Genomic DNA, 25,130 nt, shown 5'->3' with positions numbered 1-25,130 from the left:
TGGCAATTCCTTATTAACTCAGAAAAAATACCCAAACTGTTTTATGGACGAATATGATACACATACATCCATCATACATGAGTGAGTGAGTGTGGTTTTATACCGCCTTTAGCAATATTCCAGCAATATCAAGGCGGGGGACACCAGAAATGGGCTTCACACATTGTACCCATGTCGGGAATCGAACCCGGGTCTTCGGCGTGACGAGCGAACGCTTTAACCACTAGGCTACCCGACCGCTCCTTTTATACATGATGCAAATATCTATTAATGATATAAATAGCATCAACATTGCTCTTTCCATGGTTATAAGAAATCTCTGCATAAAGCAGAGTCCATTGGCCGATTCCGAGTGCACCATGAGCATGTGTCTATGAATAACTATCACATAGGGGTGATACCAGGTCCTGCGAAGAGCCGGTTCGCCCCGATTATGTTTCTAGGTTTGTCAGCACCATACCCGTGCTCGTGGGTTTCACCCAAGTGGTAAACGTCTGATACCTGCATCACTTCGGGCTTTCCTCCGACATTAAGCTGATATAACTGGAATACTGGAATACTGGAATACTGTTAAAAGCGGCGTAAAACCCAACTCACTCACTCCTGCGAAGAGGGGAGCGTATCCTGTCCACCGATGGCACCCGTCACAAACACATGCAAAACCAAGTCAAATGTTCACCTTAAAAACACGGGAACACATGGTAGTCACTGATGCGTCAAATTTGGAATCTCCTTCACATGTCTACCATCAGACCTTTTTTGGAAGCTTTACTGAAACCTTGAATGTTGTAACCTTGATAAAAAAAAACTTTGGAGCAAGATTCACATGACGCTCTTTGAAATATCTGTGGAAGGAGCTTACCTCAACAGTTGTGAAATGTAGACACCAAAGGCCGGAGCTGTTGGAATATTGCTCGACACTCACTCACTCACTCACTCAGGAGGGGTTGAGTTCAGTGACAACATCTGGAGCAGACAGGGGACAAGTACACGAATCCATGAGCTACGGCCCCGCCCACATACACGGCAGCAAACATCACGAAACTACATCCCCTCGCGTTTATATTGTACCTAAAAACCAGGACACAGTATGCGACACAGCACAGCACAACCGACACCAACAAACACGAGTAGCTCACCCATCCAACTCTCAGGCAGCACTTGGCATAGAACGTTAAGTTCAGAGAGATCAGGACGAGGTCCACACCCACTAGTGCGAAAGTAAAATATACGATGAACTCTTCCCGGAACACCAGAACAGAGAGATACACAATGCTGAATAGAAAGATGAATAAGTACAGGAACTTGACAGTCTTCATGACTGTTCGAGCGAGAGCGACGGGCATATCCTTTCGGCAAAACGGGGATCTCTTTTGTCTCCTTTCCACGCCCCCCTCCTCATGGCGTAACGCTTGTATGTCCTCGCCGACGCTGTCATGACCTTGACTTTGTTTCACGTCATTTAGGACGGCGATGTATGTTCTTTCCCATAAGTGAGACCGACAGGTGCTTGGTGCTCTATCGGTGGTGCTAATGCGTCCTGGACATGACAAGTTTGTACCCCCCGTTTCAATTATTTTCTTAAAAATCCAAGCAGCGACTCCAGTTTTATCACAAAAATCCTTACTGAGTTTTTTGGGATGTCTTGAAAGTTCCATTCTGACGTTGCTGATCCATTCTTTCTTCATTGGCACCTTTGGGAAGCATTCAAACAAAGAACTGCGGTCCGATGTCCGTTGTGGCAACACACACAGGATATTGGCTGTACTGTTCGTCGTGGCGAGGTACAGGGCGGTGTAAAGTTCATACGTGAACGTCCCGCTGTGGGTGCCTCCCCACAGAACTACAATCCATTCCGCCGCCGACAGAAGACGCACTCTCTCCGCTATTTCCAGACACGCTCCGTTCCCATCTCTCGTGAAATACACACACTTCAGTCTTGAGTAAGACACTTCCTTGTCGATGTACTCTACCGTACCGAGGTTACCTTCAATCTCCTCGTTATACACAATGTACACCATCCGCGGGGTATCAAGCAGACACGCCGCACTCGCCATTGTCATGTAGACTATCCCTCACTCAGATATTGACTTGTAGACTGTATCCCTCGTTCAGACAATGACTTGTAGACTGTATCCCCAACTCCATGGCCAACGTCTGACTGGTTAGATCAGATCAAAGCGATTCCACTCGCTATATACGTAAGGTATAGTCTCGCAAGACCTCGTGCGTTTCGTCAGCGTGACAAGACGCTTCTACATCCTGCTAACTGCAGTAAACATGTCATATATTATTTAGCGTGGGGTTTTCCAGACGGATTCAGATCGAGTCGACTCAACTGTCCTGCTTATTCATGCGATAAGAAAGCCGGAGCGTTCGTGGTTAAAGCGTTCGCTTGTCACGCCGAAGGCCCGGGTTCGATTCCCCACATGGGTACAATGTGTGAAGCCTATTTCTGGTGTCCCCCGCCGTGCCATTGCTGGACTTTTGCTGAAAACGGCATAAAACCATACTCACTCACTCACTCACCTTTTCGTTAGCGAAACTGGATAGACTAACAGTGGGACGCAAGTCTAAAATAGGGACAACATGTTTTGATAATGTCCAAAGGCGTATGTTTCGGCCTTCGGATGGTAGCTCAGGGTGATGACGGTACTCAGGGGTGAAGTTTAAGACGACAGCAGCCATGTTTATTGTTGATGGTTTGGAATAAGTTGAAAGGGTACATGTTGATAAGAACGTGACAGAACGCACACCGGGCACGAGTGGCCAATCTTCCCGGGTGGAGACTCGCTCTGTCACTTACCTTCTGGCTGTCTCCCTGACTAACCATGTCAGTCGGGTTTTGTAGAGCGAGGTATTACGTTACGTGTGGCAAGCTCATTGTCCCACATGTATGTATACTGAGTCAAATTAAAAACTTCACATTTTTAAAAGTAATCCATATATGATATACAACGGAGAAATGCATCAGAGAAGGTAATTTGTAATCATTAATGTCCAAAGAAGGATTTTTATTAACGGTGGTAACCATAATTTGTTCCAAGCACCTACGGTATTCGGTAATAACATCAACAGTTTAAATCATAAGTCCCAAGCACGAGAATCTGATGGCACACAAGTTCGGAAGCATGTATGGCCACCATGTGCGTTGACAACTGCCACACAACGCCTCCGCATGGACCTTGTGATGCTTGTGTACACATGATTGGGAAGACGACGCCATTGTTGCTGCAAAAAGGTGCCAAGATCTTGCAAATTTTGTGGTTGGTTCTGGAGAGTTCGCAGACTTCTGCCAAGAGCATCTCAGACGTGTTCTATGGGATTGAGGTCGGGAGACCTTGACGGCCAGTCCATGACGTTGACTCCCGCATTCTGAAGGAAATTCCTTGTCAAAATTGCTGTGTGGGGTCTGGCATTGTCGTGTTGGAAGATCAAACCGGGTCCATGTGCTGCCATAAAAGGCAGAAGTTCTGGTGCCAGTACCTGTTCGCGGTAAGCAGCAGCGTTGAGGTTGCCACGGATGACAAGAAGCCTGAAACGTGCATTGCCACAGAAAGCACCCCACACCATGACACTTCCGCCTCGAAATCTGTCAACTTCCTGTACTGGGCGTAACGTTCATGACGGCGCCTCCACACCCTCGCCCTACCATCAGCAAATCGAAGATTAAATCGGGATTCATCACTGAAGACGACTTGATTCCAAGTCCTCTGAGTCCATCGTAAGTGTCGCTGTGCACACAATTGACGTTGACATCTGTGTAATTGAGTCAGAATCGGCCCGCAGTATGGCCGTCGTGCTTGAAGGTGAGCAGTTTTCAGACGGTTTGCGCGCTCAGTCTACCCCTAAACAGTTCATTTCTGGTTGATGTAGCCGTCAAAAATCGGTTACGGAGGTGTCGTTAGACAATCTGACGATCCTCTGCATGTGACGTCACACGTTGTCGAACTGCCCGAGGGCGATCAGCGGTGGTACCCGTTTGCTGTAGAAGGCGTCTGTAAATCATAAACAGTCCGTCGACTACAACCCATCGTCCTTGCGACTTCAGCTACGGACGTTCCCGTCTGCAACATGCCGATGGCACGTTCACGTTGAACATTTAAAAGGCGTGGCATGACAAATGGCCGTAAAGACTTTTGTTTTCTTGTTATTTTCTTTTTTTTTAAATGACTGTTAACAAGTATGGCTGAAAACACGTGCGGTATTATGGCCACGTGACCAGTTGCACGTGAAAAACCACTTTTGCCACTACTGTGCTGTGCACATGATTTTGATCGATTCACCTGCACAAAAACGGACCCACAATGATAACTGGCCAAAATGTTAAAATTTTAGGATTGTGAAGTTTTTAATTTGATTCAGTATATATACGTAAGATCCGGCGACGTGAGGAGGAGTTGATTGAAATTCATAGATAGCGCTGGAGATTAAGGGTCCTGCCCGGAGGGGCTTATGATAAGAGGGGATACGCCGAATGTTTGCTGAACATATTGAACAGACAAAGGGCATAGCATTTCGGTGCACTTGGAACATATTGAACCAGTAAGGTATTTAGATAAATGAAATGTTAAATAAGTATTGAAATGGTTTGCACTATTTTAAATGAAAGTATTAAATGGTTTGCACTATAACAATAATATGAAGATTGGAGAATACCAGAAACATGCTTGTTTTAATTTAATCGTTCATTTTGTTTATGTGACCGTTCATTTATTTTTGCTTTAAACTTTTTTTCATAATGACATTGATACTTTTATTATTATTCGTGTTAATATCCCTCGAGGCTGATGAGCATCCGATTATCCGCCGAAAGTGATATCATTTCAAACATACCAACACTACAATGGTATACTGATTAACACCACAAACTCTCTCTAATTGCACGTATACAGCGACGTGCGCGTGTGTGAGTGTCTGTGTGTGTATGTGCGTGCGTGCGAAGGTGTGGGTGAGCGGGTGTGGATGTGAGGGTGAGTGTTGGGTGTATGTGTGTGTGCTGCTTGAAGTTGTCAGGGCTAAAGCCGATTTTACACTGCTAGACCACTGAGACCAGGCCGCAGTTTAACATGAATACCCCATGCAGACACCCTCATTCCGACCAGTCCTTGTTTTAGCCCCTAAATGCCAAACGTCTGGCAGGGTACCTACACGTATCATCTGTTAATGTCTTTCGGTATGAAGCGGCCGGGGATAGAGTGAGTGAGTATGGTTTTACGCCGCTTTTAACAATATTCGAGCAAGATCACGGCGGGGGACACCAGAAATGGGCTTCACATATTGTACCCATGTCGGGAATCGAACCGGGTCTTCAGCGTGACGAGCGAACGCTGTAGCCACTAGGCCACCCGACCGCCCGGCCGGGGATAGAGGTTGCGCTCTATCCACTAGACCACGGAGGCGGTCTCCCAAAGAGGAAGGGGATATTGGAAGTTTACTAACTCCCTAATGGACGATGAAACTTTTGTTGAAAAAAACTAAAAAAGCAATTAAAAGTACAATAGAACAATATAAAACATGCATCTATGAACAAGGCAATGCCAGATTTAATATCACTTTTAACATATTTTATTTCGAAGCGTTATTGTTGATAATAAGAGGTCAAACTATAAAATATTCCTCTGAAAGGAAGCGAAAATGAGAACAGAAAGAAAACGACCAACAAAAACGTATTCAAGAATTGCAAATTACTCTTGATACCTGAAAAGACATAGAAATTAAAAATGAAATATTGAAGAAACTAAAAGATGCAAATAACGAAAGAGAAGAAATACATCATGTAAAAATCATGCGATCTCAGTTTCGGGATTAATGGAGAGAAAAGGGCGAAAAGCCAACTTATTACATACTTTTTACCCTCAGAAAATAGAACCTATCTGAATAGGGCCACAGTTGAGCTGGAAACAAAGGACGGACATATAACTGAATTATATAACTTATTATTATTAAAATAAGCCCAGCACAACAGTTAAATCTTGAAGATGAGTTACATTAAGAATAACGTCTTTAAAAAATGATGAAAAGCGAACAAAGTGCATCTACTGAAGAATTCTACATATTTTCTTTACAAATATCTGATACGATCATATCTTGGCTTCTAAAGAGGAGAAATATCAGTAAGCCAAAAGCAGTGGCTAATAACGTATATTCATAAAAAGGACAAACCAAAGCAGCACCTAGAGTCTATCAATGTTTCCTATAAGATGCACAATAGCCAAATTATGAACTCTACTAGAGTGGAGACTTTCTACATCTTATAGACCATATAATATTACAAAACAACACCAAACAAGAAATAATCAACTCATGTAACATCGAGTTCGTTGTTTTTGGTAGTTTGGTCACTTTGTCACCATCTATTCGGATAAGCCACTTCTACAATTCCAATAAGTTCCTGCTCTCCTGACATGGAATAGTTTTTATTCTTATTATCATATACATAATGCTTTGTAACTTGTATGTATCTAAGATTGTATGTGAACTGTTTTGTAAACATATTGTCTGTGTCCTCCAAAAAGAAATGAAACGATAAAATAATCCGAAATGTGAACAAAAACAGTCCGTTATGATGAGTAAATCGCCGTGCGTAAAACAACCCAATTCTTCGTCAGTATAGGGCGGTACAATGATCATAATTGAGGTCTCTCTTTTCCAAACAGTTAGAACATTCTCAGCTGATGCATCCAGAAAACTGAACACTGTAGAGCATTCAGTGATGACAAGTTTATGTGAGTGACCGATTCAGCTGATTGAGTCTATCTGTGGGACTAGTTTTGTGATTTTGTTGTCTTGACTCCTATCCACCCGTCGGCTCCTTTCTTTAATATGGTACATAGCGAGACTGAATAAGGTCGTCTTTTTTATTCACGTTTTGTTTTGGGTTGTTGACGACATCTCCGGCACATATAGCTGCACGACTTCCATATGAGGAAAATACTAACATGGAGGATGAACAGGACAAGCCCGATGACGTCCAAACACAAATACTGATACAACGGCATGTCCTGACAATACGACCTCAGATGGGCGCCGCCATATTTGAGCACGTGTTCTATCCAGTAAACAGCTTCGTCTTTGCCACTTCTTTCCCGGAGCTTCGTGATTTCCGCAGCTTTCTTGATTTTCTGTGAGTAGGAAGAATTCTGAATGACCTCATTGATGTTGGACACCAAGTCATCAACAGTAAACGTTTTCAAATCCATCGCGATACCGAATCCAAAGTAACCTAACTTCTTGGCATTATAGGGCTGCTCAGCAAATATCGGGAATCCAATCATGGGAACTCCGTTCAAGAAAGCCTCGTTTTGACCATTGGCCCCGCAATGGGTTATAAAAAGTTTGGTCTTGGGATGGGAGAGTAGATCCGACTGCGGCATCCAGTCGGTCACAAGGATATCAGATCCAACATTTGCAATTTTTTCTGATTTGAAAATGAATCTATATGAGGTTCGAGAAAAGGATTCCAGGAGTCGGCTTGAGATTTCATCTGGAATTCTTTTTACATTACTTCCAAAAGAGACGATAACCACGCCCTCTTTGGCTTCATCCATAAATTTCTTATATTTGTCGGGGAGAGGTTTCGGTATAGTTGTAGATAACGAACCGATCAGCTTGACGTTTGGCAGAAGAGCACTTCTGTAGTTCAAAAACGGTTCCACTTCAAGAAGCCAAAGCCATGCTTTAGCGGTCAAAGATTCCATGGAAATGTAAGGCTTTTCCGGGGCATAGGTCGCGACTGGTCTGTAAGTGGTGAACGGGTCGTAAACAAACCTCATCACCATCATGATCGTGTTCACTACACGTGACCCAAAGTCCATTTTCGGTGTCAGCCCTAAAATAACGTTCGGAGTGGCAGATGGAATAAAGGGGGTACGACTGGTTTGGGGTTCAACTCCCATCCCCATGAAGATGAAGGGGATGTCCAACTTGTAGGCTATGATGGGCAACATTCTTGGTAACGGGTTATCCTCAAAAACTATCAAATCAAACTTTAGGTGTACAATTCGCGAGAACAACTTCGTGTCTCGTAACATCCTGCCACCTATTTTCGTAAATTCCCCAAAGAGAAAGGGGGCAGAGCCGCCTTCGAAGTAACCGTTTATTGTCTTCTGCATCAACTCGCCTTCAATGTCATAATCATCTACCGACTCGTATTTGAGGATGTTGACTCCCGGTGCCTGCATTCTCTTGTCATTGGCCAGTTCAGTTGACAGAGCATTCCATACCACGTGACCACGCGAAGCTAGCTCAGTGGCCACGTTCAGAGAGCCCCGGATGTGACTGTAGGAAGGGAAGTACAAGAAGAGAATCCTGGCGGCCTGGAACCCAGGCAGACTCAACAGCAACAACAGCAGGGCCAAGCTTGTGGTAAGTACCCCCATCCTGGATAAGAGATGTCTGCAAGACAGATAGAAATTGTTCGTGACATTGTCAACCAGACGCCACTTGAGTCGTCTCCATTTAAATGTACGTTAACGTTGACGTGTACATCTACCTTACGTGAACATTGACGTGTACATTTACCTTACGTGAACGTTGACGGGTACATTTACCATTACGTGAACATTGGCGTGTACATTTACCTTACATGAATGTTGACGTGTAAATTGACATTTACGTAACATTGACGTGTATATTTACGTTACTTGAACACTGACGTGTATATATACGTTACGTAAACATTTATGTTTACGTTAACTCTGACGTGTACATTTACCTAACGTGAACATTGACGTGTACTTTACCTTACATGAACATTGACGTGTACATTTACGTAACGTTAACGTTGAGATGTAAAGTTACGTTGACGTAAACATTTGATGTGTACATTTACATTTACGTTAACATTATCGAGTACATTCACGTTTACGTGAACATTGACGAGTACATTTACCTCATGTGAACATTGACGTGTACATTAACCTATCGTGAATATATATGTGTACATTTACATTTACGTGAAATTGGCGTGTACATTTACCTTATGTGAACATTGACGTGTACATTTACGTTTACATAAACATTGACGTGTACATTTACCTTACGTGAACTTTGACGTTTACATCAACATTAAAGTGTACATTTGCCTTACATGAACATTGACCCGTACATTTACATTGACGTGACAATTAACGTGTATATTTACATTTACATTTACAAGAACATTGACATGTATATTTACATTTATGTTTATGTGAACGTTGACGGTTACATTTCTATTTACGTGAACATTGGCGTGTACATTTATGTTTACGTTAACATTGACATGTATATTAACATTTACGTTAACGTTAACGCTGACGTGTACATTTACATTGACGTGACAATTGACGAGTATATTAACATTTACGTTAACGTTAACGCTGACATGTACATTTACATTGACGTGACAATTAACGTGTATATTTACATTTACATTTACAAGAACATTGACATGTATATTTACATTTACGTTTATGTGAACGTTGACAGTTACATTTATATTTACGTGAACATTGGCGTGTACATTTATGTTTACGTTAACATTGACATGTATATTAACATTTACGTTAACGTTAACGCTGACGTGTACATTTACATTGACGTGACAATTGACGTGTATATTTACATTTACGTTGACGTGTATATTTACTTTTACATTAAAGCCAACGTGTATATTTACGTTTACATAAACACTGATGTGTACATTTACATTGACGTGAACATTGACCCGTACGTTTACATCTAAGTGAACATTGAAGTGTACACTCAACTTATGTGAACGTTGACGTTAACATTAACATTGAAGTGTACATTTACCTTATGTGAACATTGACGTGTACATTTACGTTGATGTAAATATTGACATGTACATTAACATTTGCGTTACCATTGACGTGTACATTTACCTTACGTGAATATTGCCGTTTGCATTTACGTTGATATAAATATAGACATGTACATTAACATTTGCGTTACCATTGACGTGTACATGTACCTGACGTAAATTGACGTGTACATTTACGTCGATGTAAATATTGACATTACATTAACATTTGCGTTACCATTGACGTGTACATTTACCTTACGTGAACATTGACGTGTACATTTACGTTGATGTAAATATTGACATGTTCATTAACATTTACGTTAACATTGACGTGTACATTTACGTTAATGTAAATATTGACATGTACATTAACATTTACGTACACATTTAAGGTACATTTACCTTACGTGAACGTTGACGTGTACATTGACATTTACGTGAACATTAACGTGTACACTTACCTTATGTGAACGTTGACGTTAACAAGTACATTGAAGTTTACATTTACCTTACGTGAACATTGACCCGTACATTTACATTTACGTGAACACTGACGTGTACATTTACATTTACGTGAACATTGACGTGTATATTTACATTTACGTTAACGGCCACGTGGATGTTTACGTTTACGTGAACATTGACGTGTATATTTACATTTACGTGAACATTGACGTGTACATTTACATTTACGTGAACATTGACGTGTACATTTACGTTTACGTTAACGGCAACGTGTATGTTTACGTTTACGTGAAACATTAACGTGTACATTTATATTTACGTGAACACTGACGTGTTTATGTAACATGTAGCTCTGCGTATTCCTTCCTACTATTGAACATATCATTCATTCAAACTGCCAAGCGATCATGGTTGAGAAAGTTTCACGTTGCAATGTATAGCAGATTCCCTCGGTGATGCGGCCGTAAAATAAGCCGTTTCAATCCGAGATACACATCTGTGATTTAAAATCTCCGATTGAGCAAATCCAATCTAGTATTTTCCAAATTGTCTACAGTTCTATAAATGCAATGTGATGATTTCAGATTAATCTAAATATTCTTGAGCGAGACTTATATTAAATACATACCATATGTTTAACCCCAGAACATATCAGATCGTCCATTGTTACCACTCACGGCATCACGTCGGGCTTTACTGTGTTTTTCTCCATACTGTGTTTATACACTACACAATTAATTAACTCGAGGGTGTAAAGACAACCATTTTTCAACAGAGAGGCCACACACCTCAACTGTGATTGCAAGACCGCTCAGCCAAGAAAACTCCATTACAGAATATATGAAGGAATTCAGAAACGAATAAGATGTAATTTGCTCATGATGAATATTGCAAATAAAAATGCTTCTATATCAACGGAAAAAGTAACTGTGCTTCATATCAATTATACAAAATAAATTTAATCTGAAATGAAACATTTCATCTTTCCATATATATTCATAAAGCATCTCCTCGACTTTTAAGGTCGTGATATACAAATAGCATGTGCATGTTCATGCAAGGCGCACAATTTGGATGTTTGCGTGTTTGTTGGGAGCATGATACTCAAACACGTGTTTCCGTAATGTGAAAAGAAAAACACTGATTGTTTAGTCACCAGGAGCTCACAAAAACGCGTTTGTTTAACCGTAGATAACGCATACACAATGCTCCGGTTTGCCGAAAATCAACGCCTACGCGCCGTGGGTATGCTGCAAACAGGAATGGCGCAAAACGGAGTTGCCATAACTTTTGATGTTCATCGACACACATCATCTAGAACTGGACAATACTCATGAATTGTCACGGGCCAGTCGCCTATGTGTGACGTCACACCAACAAGACAACCACATTCAGTTGCTGCATTGACGAGTCGATACCAAACTGTCGCATTAACAGCTCGGGCAATTCCTGGGTTGTGACCAATTAGTGGCAGACCGTACGCAACCGGTCGAGGGAGCAGAACATCCGACCGACGTCCAGCGATACGCCAAATTCACTCACACACTCACTCACCGTCACCGTCAGGCACGTTGGTGTAGACAGCATCTGAGGTAGCATCTGATGTTCAGAATCCCAACTGAGAAAGTAGAGCTGTTCCCAGATGAGTCCGGGTTTCATCTGGACAGTTGTGATGGTCGTGCAAGGGTCTACAGGCGTCCGTACAGGAGAACGTTTCAGCGACGCTTGGCTTACTCAACGTCGTCAGGTTGGGGTTGGAAGTGTAATGGTATGGGGTGGCATCACAACTCATGGGAGAACACAGCTCATCATCGTTTATGGCAATTTGAATGGCGTACGCTACCGGAATTAAATCTTTCGAGAACATCTTCTACCCTTTGCGCAAATGCAGGGACGAATTGTGACAGAGAGTATATAGCCCATGTTCGTAAAGTGTAACACTGCTGTTTTAGCACGGTAGTCTTATTATTCGTGTTAGTTTAAATCCCAATCCGTAGCACCGGATTAACTTTTGAAATATCTTTGCCAATGCACATTAATGCAGTAGGTCTGTCTAGTTATGTATTTGTTTCAACATTACACGTGTGTGTAGACCCACGTCTGCGTCACGAGACGAATATCATTTTGAACTTTGCCCATACTCTCGATCGGCCAAACGACCAGTTACCACTATCCGTATTCATCCAACTATTATCGGGACTGTGGAGAAAGAAAATAAAGACCAGACACTGGTTACGTGTGTGGGATGTTATTTCATTATAAAAGAGTGAGTGAGTGAGTGAGTTGGGTTTAACGCCGCTTTTAACATTATTCCAGCTATATCACGGCGTGTCAGCTTAATGTGGGAGGAAACGGAAGTGATGCAGGTTTTAGACGTTTACCACTTCTGTGAAACCCACGAGCACGGGTTTGGTGCTGACAAACCTAGAAACATAATCGGGGTGAACCGGGATTCGAAGTTGAACCCACAATCATAGGTTTCTGGCGTGTCCAGTGGACGCAACTCTGCACAGCGAATCGCGGCGCCTTAGACGACTGGGCCACCCGTGCCCCCTCATTATCAGTGAAGACATAAGACTATATACCTGCTAATTCTTGCCTGCCACACAAACATAGTTTGATCTAATAACGTCTTTATGTCTGTCTTTACTCAAGGATAGCTCGTATCTAGACATAAGTACATACGATAACATTGACCTACCGTGAAACCTCGCGTGTGTCTCGTCCAGGGTAAAGACTCCTGCTGGTGGGTGTGATGTCGCCTCGCACAGACCTACAATTGACATAGATGATTGTGCTTCCGACCTAGATTTCCCAACTCGTCATATCAGGGCCTGTTTGAACGCTGCCACAAACCAAATATTGATAAAGTTGTTGGACGGGTGTTTGTATTTGAAGTTACAAAAGACTAAATTTCATTTATTCATGTCATGACAAGTCGCTTATGATGTAAGTTTATCAAACCTGGCATGGCAATAGGTGTAGCCGGTGCTAGGTGTCGTGTGTTGGTGAACGTTCGTAGTTGTATATATGTCAAAGGTAGACCAGAGACGTGAGCGCGCCCCTGTGGTAAGCGGCCCTTGTGTAACGCTGACTGAAATAACGACATGCCTCCTATGCACCGCGGTGCACACGTACTGTGTTTATTTCTATGACACTGAAGGGGGGGGGGGGGGGTGGGGGGGGGGGGGGGGGGGGGGGGGTGGGGTGAAGGCCATCCCACTCCTGGTCCCCGGGTAGCCTCGTGGTCTGTGTTCTGCGTGCAGACAGATTCTGCCTGGTCCCCGGGTAGCCTCGTGGCCTGTGTTCTGCGTGCTGACTGCAGACAGATGCTGCCTGGTCCCCGGGTAGCCTCGTGGTCTGTGTTCTGCGTGCTGACTGCAGACAGATGCTGCCTGGTCCCCGGGTAGCCTCGTGGTCTGTGTTCTGCGTGCTGACTGCAGACAGATGCTGCCTGGTCCCAGGGTAGCCTCTTGGTCTGTGTTCTGCGTGCTGACTGCAGACAGATGCTGCTTGGTTGTGTTTTTGGTTCTCCTTGAGCCCGGAAGCATGGCAAGTATTCGATCCAGAGTGACAAAACACTCTCCACAAAGCTGTATGACAAGAGGGATGACTTCAACTTTCCAATAGTCAACTTTCCCTTCATGTCGAGCAACAGTCCAGCAGCTCCAGCCTTTGGCCTCGACATTCAAGGCCTCGACATTCAAGGCCTCGACATTCAAGGCCTCAACATTCAAGGCCTCAACATTCAAGGCCTCAACATTCAAGGCCTCAGTAAAGTTTTATGGTAGACACATGGAGTAAATTTCCAAATTTGACGCATCAGTGACCAAAGTTATGTCCGATGCAATTATGTGGCAGTATACGCTCACCTTTTCGCGAACGCCTGGTGTCACCACTATTTGATAGGGATTCACAAACACATGCTCATGATATAGTCGGGATCGTACCATCGACTCTGCTTTTAGCAGAGATTTGTATTGAATATGGATAGCGTTTTGTCGCTTTTATTTACTTAATACATACAATCTGTTAAGAATGCACTATACACCTTTTGTAATGAGACTTAGAAATGTCCAGCCACCCATCGTAAAGGCTCACTCAACTATCAAAGTGAGCTGATTCCATGTGGTCATGTCACTTACAATTAACCCCTTTAACTCAACCTTAAAAGTTACCATTTAAATTTTATTCACCTTACTTTTTCAGTTACCGTACGTAACACCGTATAGGTCCCTCGTGTGTTTTGTTCCCTTTCGTAACTCGGCTGGTCTCATTCGGGACCAACTCGTGTTATTCCGGGACAAGCCGAATTGCGACTCGTGACCCTCTAAGCGCTAACGGGGATAACTAAAAGAATTGTCATCTCGTTGAGTAATGATTCACGTATATATCTCCCATGTCATATATCTTCCAGCTGCTATTTAAAACACATCGGACTTACGATATTTATACAGTATGATTGAACAAATTTAACAATATCTAGGGTATATTTTTGGATGCAAGACATGTGTAAAATAGAGCAATTATTCCTGAGGGATTCTTTGACCAAAGTACTAGAAGTCATTCGCGCATTCTGATTGGTTTGTCGTATTTTCGCATATAATATTCATCGATAGGGGGACGAGTCTTCTTGCAGGTTACGGAAAGGGACGAGAGGTGACGAGTGGGCTGGACTTTGTCCTGCTGTGACAGGTGACCTTGCCCTTGATGCGTTCTCAGTCGGACCAACCTTGTCATAGGGTAATCGGTGTTCGGCGTTTATCTGCCGGGATATATTCGGTTGACAAGTTAATTGTGGTAATGGCCTCACAACATGGTGTCAGCGTCCACGTGTTTGGTATTGCTGGTACAGTAGTACCGCACATGGACGTGGCCAGTCGCTTAGGTTTGTTCGCCGTTTAAGTCATAGACTAGTATCAGTGCTCTGCGCTCAAAAGTCGTAGCTTCATATATATCTGACCTTTGTTTGGAAATCTACTCTGACTTTTAAATTTAATAGAATCTGCAAGAGATTATGTCGTGAATACCATCAGTACAGCAACAACGTCCTTAATGCGTAACATGTAGTCGGATTGATGCAATGGTAATGGAAAGTATGTTTCAGGCAAAACATGCTCGGTGTGTTCGTATTGCATCTCGATCACGTGGAAACAGATAAAGTCCAAGAAAACAACCCTATAGTCAGGGATGAGAGAGAGAGAGAGATAACACAAACAATTGTAGGTCGATGTGTGTACACCTGAAAGGGTATTTAGTTTGTGGTGTTAATCAGTACAACATTGTAGTGTTGGTGTGTTTGCAATGATATCACTTTCGGAGAGAGAGAGAGAAAGAGAGAGAGAGAGAGGGAGAGAGAGAGAGAGACACAGAGAGAGAGAGAGAGAGAGAGAGAGAGAGAGAGAGCGAGAGAGAGAGAGAGAGACTTAATTTCCTCCAGATGTCATTCCGAAGATAAGAATGAAAATATATTCAATTACACGCGGTTAACACAATAAAAAAAGACATAACATATTTACAATTACACACAGTTTATCAGATACCTAAACGAAGACAGATATTCACTAAAAGATATATATCAAAAGATGCTTTAGTTTGTACAGATACGAGGTGAATTGTGATAGTGATTGTGATTATGTGATAATTTCCCAGATGTGTTGATCCAGATTGTGAGAAAATTTTGTTTCAGCCCCAAATAAGAATGGTAACATATCTCTTTCGTCTTGCATTTCAAAATAAACATATTTTTGAACGTCAAGTAAGTCAATGGGAGAAGAAAAAACGCATTTCCTTCTGATATAAGCGCTTCACAATGTAAAATAATGTGGCTGTCATATTCCAAAGCCTTCCTATTACAGAGCATGCACTCTTTCGAAAGTTTACTGCGTGATTCACATCCATAAAGGCTGGTTTTGAGTATCATTTTGAGCCACGCTTGAAATTGGATGAAGATGATAACTATTTGAACCTAAAGATCTTAGGGAGTTAATATTTTGTCTTGCTTTCTGGCAGTACTTTAGCATGTAACACAGGTGAACATATTTATATTTAGGTTTCGGCGTTTTCACAGTTATTCGTCATTTATTCAGAATTGGTAATCTAACAAATGTGAAGAATTACTGAAGTTTTTCCTTTGGTCTATGAGCAATAGTTCTATAACAGTAGCCGCACGACTTCCATATAAGGAAAATACACACATGGAGGAAGAATACGACAAGCCCGATGACGTCCAGACACAAATACTGATACAACGGGATGTCCTGACAATACGACCTCAGATGGGCGCCGCCATATGTGAGAACGTGTTCTATCCAGTAAACAGCTTCATCTTTGGGACTTCTTTTTCGAAGCTTCGTGATTTCCGCAGCTTTCTTGATTTTCTGTGAGTAGGAAGAATTCTGGATAACTTCATTTATATTGGATACTAAATCCTCCACAGTAAACGATTCTATATCCATGCTGAGGCCGAATCCAAAGTACTCCAGTTTCAATGCATTAGAAGGCTGCTCAGCAAATATCGGGTATCCAATCATTGGAACTCCGTTCAAGAAAGCCTCGCTCTGACCATTGGCTCCACAGTGGGTGATAAACAGTTTAGTATTCGGATGGGCGAGTAAATCCGACTGTGGCATCCAATCTGTTAAGAGAATATTCGGTCCTACACTGATTGTCTCATCAGTCTTGAAAATATACCTGTATTTTGTACGTGAAAAAGCATCAACGAGTTTTTTGGCGACACCAATTGGGAGATGTTTCACATTACTTCCAAAAGAAACGATGACCACACCATCTTTTGCTACCTCCATAAACTTCTTGTATTTGTCCGGAAGTGGATTTACATTGCTTGCTGATAGAGATCCTATGTGTTTCACATTAGGTAACGTGGCTCTGGGATAATCAGCAAGGGGCTCCTGTGAAATAAGCCAGAGGGAACCTTTAGCAATGAGAGCCTCCAAGGTCAAGTCAGGCTTCTCTGGGGCGTAGGTCGCGACAGCTCCATAGTAGGAGAAAGGGTTATAGATGTACCAACCTAACATGAATAGGACGTTGGCAAATCTTGCCGAGAATTTCATTTCTGGAGACCATGGGTAGATAGGGAATGGAGTACTGGAAGGGTTGAAAGGTGTACGACTGGCTTGAGGTTCAAACACTGCAGCTACGAATGCGAAAGGTACATCTAACTTATAGGCTAGGATAGTTAACATTTTCGGTAAAGGCGTGGAATCAAATATTATCAAGTCAAACTTCATTCCTCTCATATGTCCTAGAAGCTGTCCATCCCTTAAGATCAAGTCACATGCTTTCTTGCTTGCATCAAAAATCATTGACATATCCTTTGACTCAACATATCTGTGCATCTCTTCTTCAATGTTGAAGTTGTCCAGTGATTTGTAATGTAAGATGCTGACTCCGGGAGACTGTAGAGCCTTGTGATTGGCCAATTCTGTTGGAAGAGCATTCCATACCACGTGACCTCGCTCCGCCAATTCCCTCGCCACCACCAGAGGCCCGCTGATATGACTGTAAGATGGGAACATAAAGAATAGAATGTTGGCCGCCTCCAGCCCAGGAAGACCAAGCAGCATCAGACACACACGCACATGTGATGACGTCATAGCGGATGTGGAAGAAGAACTGCAAAAGATAAGCAACACGAAAGCTATTATCACCGCATTTACTGTTACAGGGGTTATTTGTACAACGACTCAGTCTTGGTTTGGGGTTCTTGCAAATGCGTGAGTGAGCGAGTTTGGTTTAATGCCCTTCAGATTTCCAAACTTTACGCATCAGTGACAGTGATGTCCCTATTTTGACTTGTACCACATGTCCCCGTGCTTTTTTTTCCAGGTGAACAATTGATTTGCCTTTGCATGTGTTTATGACGGGTGCCACCGTTTGGGCAAGATGCGCTCACCTTTTCGCGAAGGCCTGGCCCCGGGATCATGAAACTAACTAAAGACCATATTTTGTCTTAACTCTTAAGATTTAGACTTAAGACAAAATTCTGTCTTAAATCGGGGATAGCGAAGCTCAATCACTGAGAATATCTTAAGTCTAAGACAAAATTTGATCTTAATTCCTAAGACTGCCCGTGAATAGACTTAAGACACAATTTGTAGCAAGAAAGATGGCGGAGGTTGTTCGCCTCATGCGTCGCCTAAGGGCTAAAAAGGACAAAATAGCAATTCATCGGACATTTCGAGACCGATTCAACCCTTTTGATCTGTACAAGGACGAAGAGCTCTTTGAGAAATAGATTTCATCGTTCTACCATTTTTTTCATCGTTGGCTTACTCGGTGATGAACTGGCACACCCCACTCAGCGTTCCCACACTCTTCCACCTATTATTCAGGTTTTGATATTCCTTCAGTTTGTTGCCACTGGGGCTTTTCACTTATTAGTTGCTCAGTCGTTCTGTATCAGCAAAGCAACAGCCGGCAGGTGTGTCCCGCTGTCCGGCGAGTGGCAGAGCTACTCTGCATTCGTCACCACTCGCCTCTTTCCGTAACATGCAAGAAGACTCGCCCCCCTATCTATGAATGTTCTGTGCGAAAATACGACAAGCCAATCAGAATGCACGTATGATTTCAAGTTCTTCGTCAAAGAATCCCTCAGAAATAATTTTTGATTTTACATACGTCTTGCATCTAAAAGATATACCCAAAGCACAATTAAATGTGTTCAATCATAATGTATAATTCCGCATGTCCATATGTACTTTAAATTGCATCTGAAATATATATATAATATATGGGGAAATATATGTGAAACCTAACGCGACGAGTTGACAATTATTTTAGAAATGCCCATTTGCACTAAGACGGAACCCGGTCGCAATAATGGCCATGAGAGGGGCAAGTGTTGCTATTCGGCTTGTCCCGGAATATCACGAGTTGGTCACGAATGAGCTACTCTGTAGGCTGTCGTCTCGCTTCGTTGCTTTCCCGACAGACCAAAGATCACATGACGTGAAACGTGCCTTCCATGCTATTGCCGGTAAGTAATACACCCAATATTCACATTTGAGCATTAATATAACACTCTGAATAAACACATACACGTTAAGATCGATACATACCGATACATACGGTGTTTTCCCCGAGTCTCCGGAGGCAGCCACTTTGATCTAAATTTAGAACACGACACTAGCGACAGCTATAATTTACTTTACCGTATTCGTGCTAAAAGTGATGAAACTACATTGCTCTGCTTCAGTTCCACAAGTATGCTCAGATCACTGCTAATATTTAATGAATTACTTTATTTAGGATTTCCAAATGTGCTTGGCAGTGTTGACGATGTCCCGGTATAAACTCTCCCCCGTACAAATTCTCCCCCCGGAGAATCTGTTCTGAAATAAAATCTCCCTCGGGCGGATATATTTCGCGCCCCCCTTAGTATTAAGTCACCCCCTGATTATTCGGTTTGTTGCAATGTCTTTATGTACTATATTCTTTGAATAGATATCTTTAATGTAAGGAGGGTTACTTTAAAAAATAGATTATGAAATATGGTCATACTGAATTGATATTTTAGCGTAATGTATTTGGTAACTGTATCTTCCATCCTAAAATAATTATAAGACATAATCATACCAAACAAATTTGAATGAAATGACTTAATGTAACAATTACATGTACGGTTACTGTTGTAACTGAATTCAGAAATCCTATTATTCCTCGCAAACATTCGGTTTTAACACTAACTACGTGAAAACTGTCAACATATCCACGCGCGCCTCCAGCTCAGACTGTCCGTTATACTCTGATTTAAGATCTGAAATATATTCCTTAATACAGGCTACGATTTGAAAATGGTATCAGTGGCTAGAATATCATGGTGCAACCAGGTTTCCGTTAAACACCCCCACACATACAAGTAACTAAATGTATATTTAGATATTTTACAGAATAAGGCCTAATTTCCTTTGAAAAATAAAATTGCATAGCGGTTGACTAATCAGCATTGATGTTTACTCCATAAACTGTCATAAAGTATTCATAAAGTATCAGGGGTCATTTCAACTTGCAAAATGATTGACATAGTCCTTTATATAGAGCGAAGATTGGGCTGTTTTCTCACCCGATTGACTGATATTACACTATTACGCGATATTTCATAAGAAAATATCATATCTCCGTTAAAACATAAAACCAATATTTATGAGTCCACATATTGATATAAGACTTTATCACTGTATTCAATTCCAAAATGTTAGATATAAACTTTCGGACAGTTCAGTTCAAAATTCTTCAACCATAATTACATCACCGGATTTGTAGCTAGACGACGGGAATCTACAAACATCTGAACACATTCTTACCACATACATTTCCTTATCTAGTATTTAGGTCTATAACAAAATACCACACAGACACTGCATAGCATTAGCATTTAATACACCTAAAATTATTGAACTGCATGACACGTCTGTATAAATAATCGGGGGGAGAAAATATTCTAGGGTTTGATTGGTAGCTAACCCTGTAGAAGCTACAAATAGGAGAACACTTTTGTACCACTTATATCCCAACAAAAGCCAAACACAAGTATGTATAAAACGACCGGTTGGGGGGGGGGGGGGGGGGGGGGGGGGGGAGAAAGAGGAGGAATATTCGGGGGGGGGGTATTTCGTAGGTCGGGGGAGAGTTTATTTCGAGAGGGGCGGAACTGTACCGGTATAAATTCGCCGGGGGGCGCGGTGTGTTGGACGTGGGGGTATACGATGTGAGGGAGAGCCTTTATGTATGTATAGCTGTGTTGGACGTGGGGGTATACTATGTGAGGGAGGACCTTTATGTATGTACAGCTCTGTTGGACGTTGAGGTATACGATGTGAGGGAGGGCCTTTATGTATGTACAGCTGTGTTGGACGTTGAGGTATACGATGTGAGGGAGCGTATCTATGTATGTACAGCCCCTACTGTGTTGGACGTTGAGGTATACGATGTGAGGGAGGGCCTTTATGTATGTATAGCTGTGTTGGACGTTGAGGTATACGATGTGAGGGAGCGTATCTATGTATGTACAGCCCCTACTGTGTTGGACGTTGAGGTATACGATGTGAGGGAGGGCCTTTATGTATGTACAGCTGTGTTGGACGTTGAGGTATACGATGTGAGGGAGCGTATCTATGTATGTACAGCCCCTACTGTGTTGGACGTTGAGGTATACGATGTGAGGGAGGGCCTTTATGTATGTACAGCTGTGTTGGACGTTGAGGTATACGATGTGAGGGAGAGTATCTATGTATGTACAGCCCCTACTGTGTTGGACGTTGAGGTATACGATGTGAGGGAGGAACTTTATGTATGTATAGCTGTGTTGGACGTGGGGGTATACGATGTGAGGGAGAGTATCTATGTATGTACAGCCCCTACTGTGTTGGACGTTGAGGTATACGATGTGAGGGAGGAACTTTATGTATGTATAGCTGTGTTGGACGTGGGGGTATACGATGTGATGGAGGGCCTTTATGTATGTACAGCTGTGTTGGACGTTGAGGTATACGATGTGAGGGAGAGTATCTATGTATGTACAGCCCCTACTGTGTTGGACGTTGAGGTATACGATGTGAGGGAGGAACTTTATGTATGTATAGCTGTGTTGGACGTTGAGGTATACGATGTGAGGGAGGGCCTTTATGTATGTATAGCTGTGTTGGGCGTGGGGGTATACGATGTGAGGGAGAGTATCTATGTATGTACAGCCCCTACTGTGTTGGACGTAGAGGTATACGATGTGAGGGAGGGCCTTTATGTATGTACAGCTGTGTTGGACGTTGAGGTATACGATGTGAGGGAGCGTATCTATGTATGTACAGCGCCTACTGTGTTGGACGTTGAGGTATACGATGTGAGGGAGGGCCTTTATGTATGTACAGCTGTGTTGGACGTTGAGGTATACGATGTGAGGGAGCGTATCTATGTATGTACAGCCCCTACTGTGTTGGACGTTGAGGTATACGATGTGAGGGAGGGCCTTTATGTATGTACAGCTGTGTTGGACGTTGAGGTATACGATGTGAGGGAGCGTATCTATGTATGTACAGCCCCTACTGTGTTGGACGTTGAGGTATACGATGTGAGGGAGGGCCTTTATGTATGTATAGCTGTGTTGGACGTTGAGGTATACGATGTGAGGGAGCGTATCTATGTATGTACAGCCCCTACTGTGTTGGACGTTGAGGTATACGATGTGAGGGAGGGCCTTTATGTATGTACAGCTGTGTTGGACGTTGAGGTATACGATGTGAGGGAGAGTATCTATGTATGTACAGCCCCTACTGTGTTGGACGTTGAGGTATACGATGTGAGGGAGGAACTTTATGTATGTATAGCTGTGTTGGACGTGGGGGTATACGATGTGAGGGAGGGCCTTTATGTATGTACAGCTGTGTTGGACGTTGAGGTATACGATGTGAGGGAGCGTATCTATGTATGTACAGCCCCTACTGTGTTGGACGTTGAGGTATACGATGTGAGGGAGGAACTTTATGTATGTATAACTGTGTTGGACGTGGGGGTATACGATGTGAGGGAGGGTCTCTATGTATGTACAGCTGTGTTGGACGTTGAGGTATACGATGTGAGGGAGAGTATCTATGTATGTACAGCCCCTACTGTGTTGGACGTTGAGGTATACGATGTGAGGGAGGACCTTTATGTATGTACAGCTGTGTTGGACGTTGAGGTATACGATGTGAGTGAGGGCCTCCACGTATGTACAGCTGTGTTGGACGTGGGGGTATACGATGTGAGGGAGGGTCTCTATGTATGTACAGCTGTGTTGGACGTTGAGGTATACGATGTGAGGGAGAGTAGCTATGTATGTACAGCCCATACTGTGTTGGACGTTGAGGTATACGATGTGAGGGAGGGCCTCCACGTATGTACAGCTGTGTTGGACGTTGAGGTATACGATGTGAGGGAGGGTCTCCACGTATGTACAGTTCGCACTGTGGTCGACGTTGTCGCATGCGATGTAACATTAACCTTCAGTGTCATCAAGATAATAATTCGTTCTTTTATGTTCTCCTCCAACTGCGTTTATATTTCAGAATGAATCTCATTCCTGAGTGTTAGTACTCACCGAATCGTGTCACGCACCCAACTACCCACAATGCAGTCAAGTCAGTGCTGGAGTGAGGACACGTTCCCTCAGTGTGTGTAAACTAACGACCGCGTGCTTCTATGTACTACATACGGGCGTAATCGGTATCTATACAACATACTCAGTATAGGTAAGGGGCGCCTTGGGGGGTATTCTCAGGACGACGACCGCCGGTACGCCTTTGATGTGTGGTGTTGTTTTAGGAGGGGATTAACTCCTTGGTTAGTGTCAAAAACTGAAATGTGTTCACTGAATTGGTGAACTCTGATTTTGATAATCTAGTGAGTACCATTTACTCAACTGATTGACTCAACAGTTACTCTGTTATAAATCTCCGAAACATGGCAGTCTGTCATCTAAACAAGGCTCTCACTCTAGAAGCAATACTAAACCCACAAAATAAACTAGAAAACTTCAAGGCCTTAGGCGTATTCTTAATCAAAACGGAACTCATAAAACGCATCTAAAAACACAATAACCTACCAAATCAAAATCACATAAACAAACAATCATCCACCATACCCAGCTCCCTTAGTTCTCCACCCCAACCCCATCGGCATCTATTCCAAATCTCAAAATTCCCAAATTCTATATAAGCAACCCCTAAAGCCCCCTCTTGGGTTGCACAGACCACCCTCGCCCCTTTCGGAAACACATTAAATGGCCTGGCCGGGCCCGTGTGCGAAATACGCATCAGTCGGAAAGCGCACGTTAAATCTCCAAAGTAAGTAAGTAAGTAAGTAAGTAAGTAAGTAAGTAAGTAAGTAAGTAAGTAAGTAAGTAAGTAAGTAAGTAAGTAAGTAAGTAAGTAAGTAAGTAAGTAAGTAAGTAAGTAAGTCTGTCATTAAAAGCGTAAACAAGCAAAAAATCACCGATGAACATCTTCATGTTTCGATGAACATCTCACCTGGGATGCTCACATCCAAAACCTAACAACTAAATGCAGTAAAGACCTAAACACCCTAAGATGCCTAACTGGCTCTAACTGGGGAGCCTCCAAAGATACTCTCCTCTCTCTCTACATATCCCTAATTAGATCAAAACTAGACTACGGCTGCGCCATATACAACACCCTAAACAACTCTCTATCTAAAAAACTTGACTCAATACAATATCAGGCTCTCAAACTCATTACACGCACCCAACATGGCACCTCCTACGCCTCACTTCAGGCCTTAACAGGAGAAATGCCACTAAGTCTACGCAGGGAACAGCTAAGCTTAAATTTCTGGGCCGCGTCCCAATCAAACCCTCTCATCCAAAACTTAATAAACCAAAACATCAGCCCTAAAAACCAAGCTCTAGCTCGTAAACACCCCTTACTTACCCCAATATCCCAAAGAATAACAAACTACCTAAATGAACACCAAATTAAAAATCTTAAACAAAACTGCAAACAATCAAATATCTTCACCCCTAAACTTAAAATACCCAAAATAGACACAACACTAGCTAGCCAAATAAATAAACAAACCGACCCAAACATAGCTAAAACTACCACACTAGCATACATACACAAAAATTGGCCAAATTGGTGTCACATTTACACGGACGGATCCACAGATCCGACCTCCAAACACACGGGTTTCGGAGTCCATACCACACAACCAACTAAAACCACACAATCCTTGCGACTCCCAAATAACCAATCAATATTCACGGCAGAACTAATGGGCATGGCCTCAGCCCTCCACAATCAAGAATCCAAAAACAACCAAAAAATCCTAATACTTACTGACTCCC

General features: G+C 42.6%; 2 protein-coding genes across 2 annotated transcripts; both read right to left on the bottom strand.

The window, feature by feature from the left end:
- Positions 1 to 6,291: 6,291 nt before the first annotated feature.
- Positions 6,292 to 8,381, bottom strand: LOC139472438 (UDP-glucuronosyltransferase 1-2-like). The gene has a single exon (XM_071254917.1). The coding sequence runs from the start codon at positions 8,379 to 8,381 to the stop codon at positions 6,861 to 6,863; it is 1,521 nt and encodes a 506-aa protein (XP_071111018.1). The 3' UTR covers positions 6,292 to 6,860.
- A 7,499-nt stretch (positions 8,382 to 15,880) lies between these two features.
- LOC139472413 (UDP-glucuronosyltransferase 1A5-like) lies at positions 15,881 to 23,405 on the bottom strand. The gene is made up of 2 exons (XM_071254888.1): positions 23,367 to 23,405; positions 15,881 to 17,908 (listed from the first exon to the last, which is right to left on the bottom strand). Exon 2 carries the CDS (start codon positions 17,887 to 17,889, stop codon positions 16,390 to 16,392), a length of 1,500 nt encoding a protein of 499 aa, XP_071110989.1. The 5' UTR covers positions 17,890 to 17,908; positions 23,367 to 23,405; the 3' UTR covers positions 15,881 to 16,389.
- Between the last annotated feature and the right edge of the window lie 1,725 nt (positions 23,406 to 25,130).

Source organism: Haliotis cracherodii, unplaced genomic scaffold (assembly GCF_022045235.1).
Source record: "Haliotis cracherodii isolate W230 unplaced genomic scaffold, xgHalCrac1.p SCAF_24, whole genome shotgun sequence".
In the NCBI taxonomy this organism is placed as follows: domain Eukaryota; kingdom Metazoa; phylum Mollusca; class Gastropoda; order Lepetellida; family Haliotidae; genus Haliotis; species Haliotis cracherodii.
The sequence above is the reverse complement of the archived record's forward strand: the minus strand, read 5'-3'. Positions and strand labels throughout refer to the sequence as shown.

What these genes read in the sequence shown, in the direction of transcription:
- LOC139472413 (XM_071254888.1), bottom strand. Translation starts at nt 17,889, where the DNA reads ATGACGTCATCACATGTGCGTGTGTGTCTGATGCTGCTTGGTCTTCCT.
- LOC139472438 (XM_071254917.1), bottom strand. Translation starts at nt 8,381, where the DNA reads ATGGGGGTACTTACCACAAGCTTGGCCCTGCTGTTGTTGCTGTTGAGT.